Raw genomic sequence first — 11,694 nt, forward strand, 5'->3', positions numbered from 1 at the left:
TCTGCAGATGGCCGCTCACACTGAGCCTGGTTCTGCTGGAGGTTTCTTCCTGTTAAAAGGGAGTTTTTCCTCTCCACTGTCGCTACAACCATGCTTACAGTGAGGGATTGCCTTAGAGTCAATGAGTCGATGCAATCAACTCTTTTCCTTAGAAACTGAATCAATTTGACTGTATGATCTGGTGAACTGTAAAGTGCCTTAAGATGATGTGTTGTTAATTGGTGCTATATAAATAAAATTAATTCAATCTTGCATTATATATACTGATTTTCAGAAACTGATTCAGAATTAGAAAAGCATTTTTTTTTTTTTATTTTTTTTTTTACATAGCCCTATTCTTGACATCAAACATTTGTTTCTTCTAGTTTAATCAACCCCTTTAGGAACCAGGTTAGATTTTGTAGTCAAAACATTTGGTTTGAGATCACGCTGCTGGAATTAAAACTTATTTGAAGGTCATCTTCAGCAGGGCTTCCTGCCTTTAACCACAGCGCCGTCACACTTTTAAAGCTTTGGCTCGTGACGTGGCCGTGTCTCAAAGGGCCGATCATACCCCTTTCATTACTCCACGGCCGAAGAAAACCGAGACATCTGGTGAAAAGGGGCAAAAATCTCAGCTTTTAGTGCAGCTCTTTGAATCCCCCACCCCCCCCATCTAGAGGCAAAAAGCTAAAGAGGTTAAAAGGGGCGACTCGCTCTACCATCCAGGCTTATCCCACTAGGCTTATCCCAGATCAGCAGGTGACCCACCACAGATAATGCAAGGAGAAGAGACTGTGTTTAACCCCCTGCTGGGTGGCGTTAACCCTCATGTCCTCTGACACAGACACACGCATGATACCGTAAGCAAGGAAGGAGCGGAGCCTTTTGTTACTGAGGGGGTTTATTGAAGCAGGCGCCTCCAATGGGACGGTTTAACGCACCAAGCAGCACAAATCTCTATTATCTCACGTACATCTCATTTGAAATGGCCGGATACATCTTTAGCGGTCGCTTGCATGTTTTACCTTGATGCAGAACTGGTAGTCTGCCGGGGCGTTGTGAAGTTTCCTCCCGGTGATGATGGTATAAATGTTGCTGTCCTCAAGATCTGAGAGGACCTGCAGATGTCTGGGTTCCTGTGACAAAATGGGAAAAAAAGAGTGAAATCTACATTTAAAAAAATAAAAATAAAACAGTTAAGATTTGGTTTATAATCATCACTTGGAAAATGTAAAATTTCACAGAAAAGTAAAGATTTAGCTTAGGAATGATATCAACTTTGATTTCTGACCTTTGACGTTCCTTTAGTGGAGTAATAAAGGCCTGAGCGTCGCAGGAACATGTAGAGCTTCTTCCAGGACTTCCTTCCTGGCTCCTTCACATAAAGATAGCCCTGGATCTCTGGACAGCTGCTGGAGTTCAGAAAATTCTAGAAGTAAATCATATTAAACAAGGTTAGAATCATGAAACATGCAAGGATGGATTACCTCTAACATTAAACATACAGACAGACATCAAAGGAACAAACTAATAATACATTTTAAGATGAATATTCAAGGCAAAATATTTAATTCATTAATTTATAATAAAATATATGTATATAAATAAACATTTATAAAGTGATGATGAGGAATGAAGAGTTTTTCTTTTTTTAATATATCAAACTGGAATATGGTGACCCTATTTTGATGTTTTTACTTGAGATGTCCGATTATCGGGCGATATAATTATGTGGTATCTGTCCATATCCTTATCGGGTTTCCCCCTGATAATTAAAAGCCGATGATATAATGCCTGGATTTTGCGAAATATGTTGAAGCTAGCACTCTTGCCAACACGTGACGCACCCTGATGATGTCATTAAACCGCGCCAGACGGCAAACTGTGTAGCAGCAGCGAAGCTAAACTGTAATGAAAAATGTCTGCATTGTGAAAATTTTTTAAAATTTCAAATGATGTCTTGAAGTTTGCGATTTGCAACGACTGTGAGGTCCTTGTCATGCGTGGGGGAACCAAGACTTCGTCCTTCAACAGCGATCCCACACTGGACTCCATTTGTGTTTACATTCAATTCTGTGCAAAACAGCTGTAATGGTGAGGTACACTTTTTTCCTATTTGTGAAGAAAAGAGATTTATCTCTTGCTTGAATATTAATTGTCAGGTTAATCTCAGGAAAAGCATATTCCAAAATGTTTTTAAGAAAGTGTTGAAAATAAATGTCAAATTTTGCATTTCCTGAAGTTGAAATACTGTTTTTGTCCTCTACTTCAGTAATTATTTGTGGAATATGCAGTGTGTAGTGGGGCATCACAGTAAATGTAGGTTATGCTTCAATTTTGTGACTGGCATGATGTGAAATTAGTTTATAACGGTATCGGCTTATATCGGAATCGAAAATTCAGCATTTGGAACATCGGCACATCGAATGTTGGCAAAAAAAGGCAATATCGAGCATCCCTAGTTTTTACGAATCGCCATCTCTTCATGTTTTTGTTAATTTTTTTAATAAATTCTTGCTGCCTTTTGTATCATCATTTACACACATTTTAATTCTAGGGGGAGAAGATTTTAAACAAAAACAAAGAACCATTTATTGTATTTTTGATTTAATAATCATAACATTTATCTCCATTTATGTGAAACCACAGGTTTGGGAATTAAAATACCTTTTACCTTTAAGCTCACTGATGGGTTCGCCACTTTCTCAAATTTAAAATACATTTTTGCCTAAATGAGATAATCTGTGGACAGGACAACTATAGCTTCCAACACCACAACTCTGGATTAATGGAGCTCAACAAGAAAGCTACTGTTAGATCTAATCTGTAAGAGGTCCACTTTCTAGTTAGCTTAAATATTATAAGCTTATCACCCTAAAAAGAATATTAAAAAAAACGTAAGGTTAAAAGGCAAATTAGACGGAACTAAATGCAGACTGGATGCAAAATTTAACTTTCCTGCAGAACAGCGACTCAGAGTTACAGTCCAAAAGCTCAGATCAAAGATGTTAATGTTAAAATGGCCTATTCAGAGTCCGAACCCAAATTCTCAATTTTTCAAGAGATCCACAAACGCACGCCACACTTCTCATATCAATGCTGTTCACAAACTGGTCATTTATAACAAAATATTTGGGCTGAACAGATTACCGTAATCGGAATAACTGTGATTAATTTTTTAAACACCTGTTAACCAATTTGGTAATCAAATCGCATCCGTAACTAAATTATTGCTACATACTCTTCAAAGTGCCAATAGCTGAAATAATACCCAAGTTATTATTAATGTTTTTGGCCCTATATTTCAAATATGTTCTTATATATTTTTTTTTCATTAAGTGATGAGATCTTTTTGGATTAATTGATTTGTTTATCAAAAATATGATCAATAGATTAACAGATATTACAATAATCAATAGGTGCAGCTCTAGTAAATATTGTAGTTTGTGTAATTCTTACACTTTAAACCCCAATAACATAAATTCATTATAAGGCTGAGATTGAAAACATGCAAAAACAAAGTTCTGAAACACAACGTCTCCATCTGGTACAGAAAGAATGTGAAAAATGTAGGTTATATTTACAGAGCAGCCTTATGACCTTTGTGCAAAGAGTTAACATTTGGCTTGGCCCCTTCCTCACCTGTAAGAGCTGTGCTTGAGGGATTGAACCATCGGACTCATGACACAAAGCCACCATATGCTCTGGAAAAAAGTTCTGGAGGGGAAAGAAAGACGCAAACCAACATGAGAAAGGGACAGAGAGGGAGACGGTCACCTGAAACCACTTAGTGTGAAAAAGCAAAGAGAGGAGAGCATCTCTCTTTACACAGTGGATCTGTGTGTGTGTGTGTGTGTGTGTGCTGAGTAGGAGAACTCGAACACTAAGTGGTGGGAAGTGAAAGAGGGCACTCCAGCCTTGCAGTAGATGCAGTATGATCTCATCCGCTGATGTAATCCCCTTCAGCCAGCACCGCCACTGTTGGCGTGATTGACAGGCTGCAGCTAGCACTCTGGTGTTTTACTGTGCTCATTACCACAAGGCTGAGATCACCTGCTGGCTCCGACACACACCTAAATCAACCCAGCAGTAATGTCATTGTATGCCCAGTCAACATGCAACAGCAGAGAGCCCCCAGCTGAGTCCACAACAACAAAAGATGCCATGCAGGACAGCTAGCACCGGCCGACTGGCGCCTTTCACAGAGAAATTAAGAGCTTTGTATGCAGGTGTTATCTTTCTTCAAAAGAAAAGCTTGAAAATAATACTCTGAAATATAAAAAAAAAGGAAAAAAAGCCCAGATTATCCTTCGTTTTGTGTTACATATATATTAATTATCTGATTTAAGGCTAAGCACTGCCTGTCTTCAGAGGAAATAATCAGCTGGCTTCATCTCCAAAATGAGCCATCAGAGAAATACGTTTTTTTTTCACCAGAACAGAAAATTCACAATGTGGTTAAGAAATATTCCCAAACTTGAGTCAAATTAAGCTAATCTGTCTATTATAGGTATATTTACCTGGAAGCTATAACAAACTGGCTCTTGTTATTTTTATATTCTATAATCTGTAAACATGGAAATGTATGCGTTTCCTTATGTTTTTTTTTCCNTCCAGGCTGCACTGAGAAAGGGGAACATTTTCACAGTCTTCCCAAGAATCCGAAGACTCGACAGGCATGGATTATTTTTGTCAATCAGAAGATCCCTGCAAAGTTCGATGCTCAGCTGTTAATTTGCTCTAAGCATTTTACAGAAGACAGCTTTCAAAATCTTAGACAGCTGAAAGCAGGATTTGCTAAACTTATTTTACTGAAACGAAGGGCTGTTCCGACTGTAAGGCCATCACAACTGCAAGCTGGGAGTATGATTCTGTCGCTAAGGTGAGAGCAATGCTAGCATTTCTATGGCTGCTAAGATTAGCTGACTGGACCGGACCGGGCATTGGAACCGAGCGGTGAGATCCAGGGTTTGTCCGGGGATGGAGCAACCGAACCTGAGCCGTTGAAGGTATTCTTCCCCCCGCCTGCCTTACTGGGCATGGAGCCACCCATGTCCAGGCTACTGTCACCTGAGCTTGGTTTGCTCCGTCCTCGACCAGCCCTGGAGCTGACAGATTGGTTCTGCTGCACTGTAGTCGACCAAAATCATGGAAGATTTTGAAATTCCCCCCGGACATTTTTTTTAGGTATGAAAAGTAGGACATGCCCAAAAAAAAAAAGAACACCGGGCACCCCAACAATACAAAAAATTCAATATTTCAGTGAGGGAGTGCTTGTTGCTATGATGCGTCTTTGCTCAGCAGCTTCGCTGTAAACCAACCAATCAGCACACAGCTCATCTAAATATTCATGAGCATACCATAAAAGGAAGAAAACCATTTCATTCTAGGGTATTTAACCAGGCCTTCATTAGGGCTCATAAAACAGCAAATATGCCATTTTCAGCCCAACCAATGTTACACACCCTATTAAGAGACCTAAAGGACCAGCAACAAATACCCTATGGAATCATTTTATCACCCCTTTAATGTAATAATTAAACTCTTAAAAAATTGTGGAGGATTTTCGCAAATTTTTAAAAAGATCCACCCTCTCCATTTTAAAAAAATATGCACATGCACAACCCTGTACCCGCTCCCAAAAGGGAACACCTATAAATGCGTGGGAGAGCATGCAGGAGCCCATTTCTCCTCCTGCACGCTCTGTTTAAAAGTTGCTGTTTGCATCACTCATACAAGCTTACTCTCCAAAAAGAAGATATGCAATTTTTCCACTACGTCAGACTCACTCCCTTACGTAAACATATCACTAGAAAGACGTTTAGGAGGACCACTTATTTGGTGATCCACCCGGAAAAAGAACATACTCCACTACATCTTTAAGAGAAAAATAACTGAAGCAAATGTATTTACCATTTTTTAGATGATGATTCAACTTTGATCAACCTTATTTCTTAGTTTCATTTAATAATCCACCCTCAGCCAGACCTTTAAGAATCAGCATTTTTTCTTCTTCTCTGCTTTGCCAAGTTTCTTCCTCTTTTTCTCCTTTCTCACTGACCAACTCCCATTTCTTCCAAACCTCCTTAAGAAGTCCTCACCTCGGCCTTCAACGTTGCTCACTATCTACTGGTGCATGTGTTCACCTGCATGCAGGCAGAGGTGGCAGAGTACAAATACTCATGTCACTTTAATTAGATTATTTTTTTTTTTTTGGTACTTGTACTTTTAAGAGCTTTTTTTTTTTTGCAATGTTTGTACTTTTACTCATACTTCAGTACAATTTATGCCCTCAACTTTTCTACTTTTAAAACCAAAACAGAGTATACACATTCATAATGTGAAGCATTCATTATTGAGCACAAATAAAAATATCATAAAAAAATCATAAAACTATAGACTCTAACTTAGAACAGCTGCTCCATTCCTCCTGCCTTTATTCAGTAAATAAGGCAGCCAAACAAAACAAAGTCAAATATTGTCCCATTAAAACATCCAAAAGTTAAAAAGTTCTTCAAGCACTTTTCCACTTTTATTTAAGCACTTTTTTAACACCGGCACTTTTTCTTGTCCCTGAATACAATTTAAGCAGTGAAAATTACTTGAGAACAAAATTTCAGTACTCTTTCCACATCTACATGCGAGTTCTTGTGACTCGGCGCAAGTTGACAATGGTAGAGGAAATACTGAATCTAGAAGAGTTGCCTTTTTTTTATTTCTGCTTCTGTCTCCTTGAACCCCCGTCAGCCTCAGCAGAACCAGGCTCACACTAAGCCTGGTTCTGCTGGAGGTTTCTTCCTGTTAAAAGGGAGTTTTTCCTCTCCACTGTGGCTACAAGCATGCTTAGTGTGAGGGATTGCCTTTGAGTCAATGAGTCGATGCAATCAACTGGTTTTCCTTAGATAGAAAACTTTGAATCAGTTGTATAAACAAACTGTATTGAATTGAATTATAGGCACAACTAAACAAGCGTAACTGTACTATCAAAATAACGACATACTTCTGCTATAGATATGCAAATACTGAACTAAATGTGTCCAAAGACCCTATTTCTGCATAACTGGCGGCGTAACGACCGATATGTGAAGATTTGCTCAAAGCAACAAGACATTTTCTGATCTGGAGGAGTTGGGTTCTGCAGCAGAACAACAATCGAAAGCTAATTCTCCTCAGCGTGTCTCAGAAACTAAAATAATGTTCATAGACTAGTTAAAGTCTGGAGGTAAATATACTTGAGGTACATCCTAGGTGGCTGTTTAAAAATAATCTGCAAAGAGGATGGGGCCAAAACTTCAGTGACTCATCTCCAGCCAAAGACTGTGTCTGAATTAGCGAGGTTAACTGAAAAGCTCTTCTTTTTCTTCATTATCTTATTTTAATTTGATGATCAGAGATATTTCACTGTGACTAAACTGCTTTTCCTTTTTCTATGTTATACTGACGTGTTTCTGCTTTCAAGTTGAATTAAAGTAAATCAACTGAATCTCTTCAAATGAAGAATTTAGAGCTTGAAAAATAGAGTTTGACTATGTTTTATTGCGATGAGCAGCTAAATGCATTTTAGTGTCACTGAAATCCTTTAAATTATTTTAACATTTGAATGAAAAACTTAATAGCAAATTTAAGTGAAAAAACAAAAATTAAATGAATCAAACTTTTTCAAAGCAGCGTTTAAAAGTGAATGACATCAGCTTGAGTAAAAACGTGAAATATACACTAGGGTTTAAACTAGGTGTGCAATAAAAGCAAAATAAAAAAGTCTCCAAATCGCATGTTACATTTAAAGGCACAATGTGTACGTTTTGGCCACTAGGGGTGCTAGACCTGTAGGTTTAACATCTAGTTGCCACATGCGCCGCAGCGCTGTAACAAACGTCAACAGACAGTCAGCCTGCCAACCTCCCGTGTCCTTTACAGTGGCGCCACCAGGGGGTGGCCAGGGGTGGCCCACAGCCACCCTGTGCAATGCCCCCACTGGCCAGTGCAAATTGTAGTAGCATCAGTTTATCATTTCATCCCAATATGCACAGCCGGCGACGTAAAATAAAAAATCACACACTAAACCAAGACATGAATAGGTGTTTACTAAAGTCGTTATGATTTATACAGGCAGGTTTACCACATTAGTAGATTAAAACCCTGAAATTATGGCTTTTAGTTTCAATTTGCCACCCCAAGATTTTTAGTGGCCCCATTTGGCCACCCCATGAAACATTTCTGGAGGCGCCAATGGTCCTTTGATATGAGAGGCGTCTATGTTAAACTTGAAGGGCATGAGAAATCCTGCTGTTCTTTGGAGAGCACCGCGGGGGCAGGCCGGACCACACCACACGGAGGACCAGCGGTGGAGCTTTTGTTTGGAGCTTTCTCTGCCCATATTTTGGTGCTTTAGCTAATGTGCAGATCCATGGATGCAAGTAGAAGTAAGGACGTTTCCATTAAACTGTAAGGTTTGACGACAATGGACTCTGGACAACAGAGCATTCAAGGTCATGAAAACAAAGGAACCACAATCCAATTTTGTTATGAAAAAAATAAATAAAACAAACTAATAACACATTTTGATTCAAGGCAAAACTAACCAGCTCTAGCTCAGACTATTAGAAGCATAAATCTCCATGAACTGAAGTTATACATTCGCTGCTTGTCAACAACTGGTATCCTGCTGACATACTGACCTACAGATGGTGAAACGTTACACCTAACATCAGCATGTGAGCACTGATTTATCGCCATTCGTCAGCATGTAACGTGAGATTCGCAGCGTGTGAAGAGACACGAGCTCAAGGAGCAGCTTTAAACTCACCGAGTCTAGAGAAACTGGTAGAAGAGAAGAAATGTAGCCCTTAAGTGTATAAATCCAGAACTACCAAGAAAAAACTAAAACTCTGCAGTGTGTGTTGGAGAGAGGAGGTGCGTGCCAAGAGCAAGCAGTCACAGAGAGGTCATATCAGGGATGGGAGAGACTCACCAGGGGGTTCCTGAAGAATTCATATTTGGCATAGTTCTTCCTGAAGAGGAATTTACTGTCGCTGCTCATGGAGGCTTGAACCTGAACCACCAGTTCATGATCCTCCAGACACCTCTCTGCAAGAACAGACAAGACGGACAGACTTAGCCTCAGAAAACATCAGGGAGGAAAAACGTTCTTCTCTCTAACTTTATGAATGAAACTCTAATGAGAAACATTTTTGTCGGCTACAGCTGTACAGTACATTGGAAACATGTTCATATCCTGTTTTTGTTTAAGCTCCATCAAAATGCACAGAGCGGGGGTTTCTAATGCAGGGGGGGATTGGGCAAGACACCACGAAGCAGGTGCGATGAGATGGTTTAACAATCATTGTGACATAATCTCTAACATATGGAGGGCCAAAATATAACCTTAAATAAAGAAATGTACCATTAAATAACTAATTGTAACATTTATTTATTTTTTTTTATAAAGCATGATTCAGATATTGAATATACTATCAAATTGTCAAATGCACAGTTTAATAATTAAATGTCTCACTGAAAAAAAAAACATTAATTTAATTTTATTTCATCTGGGCAGAAAGACCTTTTGTCTGCTTAAAATATCTCCTTAAAAGTTTAATCTTACGTAAAGTTAAACTTAGCTATTGCACTGGGTGTCAAATGTAGAGAAACAGGTTATTGCATAGGGTATCATTTTAAATAGTTAGAATCATGCATAGACAGTGGCAGCCATTAAAAATGGCCCTTTCCAGTCAAATGGCAGCCGAATGGCAGCCAACATCCCTCTAACTCCCAGCGAAATCTGGGGCCAGTGGTGGGAAATTCCAGTTCCTGAGGGCCAGTATCCTGAAACCTTCACATGTGCCTTTGGTTCAATACACCTGAATTAAGTAATTAGAGGATTGAGAGGACTCTGGAGGAACTGACAGCATACTAATTAGTTATTTTTTTCAGATGTGCTGGACCTAGGATGGATCTAAAAATTGCAGGATACTGGCACCCAGGAACTGGAATTGCCCACCCCTGCCCTGACCCCACCAGGAAGTACCTACTCCTAGCATGCTGTGTCTGCATAGAAAACACGGCCACTTTTTCTGTTGAGCGAGCTGTTATATGAGGCTGAGGGGGGTCCTTTCGGTTCAAAGTTTAGACCAAGTTGTCCTTCTAGCAGCTAATCTGCACAGTGACAGCAACTGTTTTTTCAGCCAGAGATCTCAGACTCTCTTCCCTCTTCTAAAAGAAGAGGCTAATGGCCAGAAGTGGCATGATGCCACAGCAACATGAAACAGGCGGTCCCCACACTTGAGTGCGAAGGGCAAAATTAAATCTTATTTATAGCTATACTTCACTTTGTATGATATAGAACCTTTTAGATTATATTTTAATTTACAATAAATTTAGTTAACCAAACTGTAAACTCAAATAACTCTAGATTACTCATGATTTGCTGATTATGTAACAAAAAGTGACATATTTCAGTGCTAATCGGTAGCTTCCTTTAATATTGCTCCTTATCCATGTTTCTATTATTTCTGTTTAATTTTTTGTCTTTCAGTCTATGGCAAACTATTCCTCAGAAATTTAGCCTTTTAACACAGTTTACAAATCACTAATAAATATGCTTTTTAAAAAGGGGATAAAATCCTAAAGGAGCTTTTGTACATTGAGGGTCATTCCTCCAGTGACACGCCGCCATTAAATCTTGATAACAAACCAGCACAGAGTAAAATCCCCAGTAGAACCCAGTCAGAAGTGCTAACCGGGTTCATCCCCTCCAGTCCTGCAGCACAAATGAACAGTGTTTGGATTAACTGTCTTTTCTTTCTCCATTCAGACCACCACCAGAGGGGCTTGCTTCTATATTTATCATCACATCCCCAGTTCAACTCTTGCATACAATGACACAGCAAGAAAAATTGCCTGTTACTATGAGACGAGTGAGGGGCTGGATCTGATGTTTAAAATGAGGAGGGGCTGCACCTCCTCCCTGCCTGCCAGGCACTGAAGGTGGAGGAGAAGTGGTGTGAGATGGAGGAGGAGTAAGTGAGGGTGAAGGGGGGTGGATTGCAGAAAGGATGATGTCATGTATTTAGGCTGATTGCAGAGAGCAGCAGCGCCATAAGCAAAGTACAAGCCGCAAATACACAAGCAGACATTAAGAGCTCCCACAGGCCTAACCTGCTCTCTGCCCCAGGAGCCCAGTCAGTGCTTTCATTGGTCCGACTGCTCCTGAAACCTGAAGGTTTCAAAGTTCCAACATTTTCCTGGAGCTAATAATAAAAAAAATTTGAAAAAGTGTTTTGAACGGGCATAACCCTCTCCTCTGACGGTCTAACGAAAACAAATATCCCACATTGTTTTTGTGAAACCGTGGTCGCCGTTGGTGCTAAAAACAGCTCTCTGGCTGCACTTTGGGGGTGGAAATGTCTGGACTCGGTTGGTGTGCGCGCTCACAAGCATGCTGGCTACAACCAGGGGAATTTCCTGTGCAGGGTTAAAAGGAAGATTGATTGGCCAGAAACGCTAGGGGCTCGTCCGACGGAGAGCCGTCATTGGCTCATTGCGGCTCTGGAATGACGCTTAAGTCCAGGCCTCTTAGCCCCCAGTCCCCCCCCTCCTCCTCTTCGGTCTCCTTCTCCTTCATCCTTCCCTTTCTTTCTCCCCCCTTCCTCACTCTTTGCAACTCACATTCCATCTCTCCAGTGTACTTTTTTTTCCAGAAACACAGATCAA

General features: G+C 40.0%; 1 protein-coding gene across 5 annotated transcripts in view; it reads right to left on the minus strand.

Moving 5' to 3' along the window:
• The window catches only part of LOC107091852 (growth factor receptor-bound protein 10-like), a 79,055-nt gene that overhangs the window by 16,834 nt on the left and 50,527 nt on the right, over nt 1-11,694 (minus strand). For 4 of the 5 annotated variants that reach the window (XM_015386020.1, XM_015386022.1, XM_015386024.1 and 1 more), the window contains 4 exons: nt 8,954-9,069; nt 3,625-3,699; nt 1,274-1,411; nt 1,008-1,118 (listed from right to left, as the gene is read on the minus strand). In XM_015386020.1, coding sequence (XP_015241506.1) covers nt 1,008-1,118; nt 1,274-1,411; nt 3,625-3,699; nt 8,954-9,069 — 440 coding nt within the window. The remainder of the gene's footprint in view (nt 1-1,007; nt 1,119-1,273; nt 1,412-3,624; nt 3,700-8,953; nt 9,070-11,694) is intronic. The other variant, XM_015386023.1, reaches the window with a different exon arrangement.

This window comes from Cyprinodon variegatus, unplaced genomic scaffold (genome assembly GCF_000732505.1).
Source record: "Cyprinodon variegatus isolate N-32 unplaced genomic scaffold, C_variegatus-1.0 Scaffold354, whole genome shotgun sequence".
Classification (NCBI taxonomy): Eukaryota; Metazoa; Chordata; class Actinopteri; order Cyprinodontiformes; family Cyprinodontidae; genus Cyprinodon; species Cyprinodon variegatus.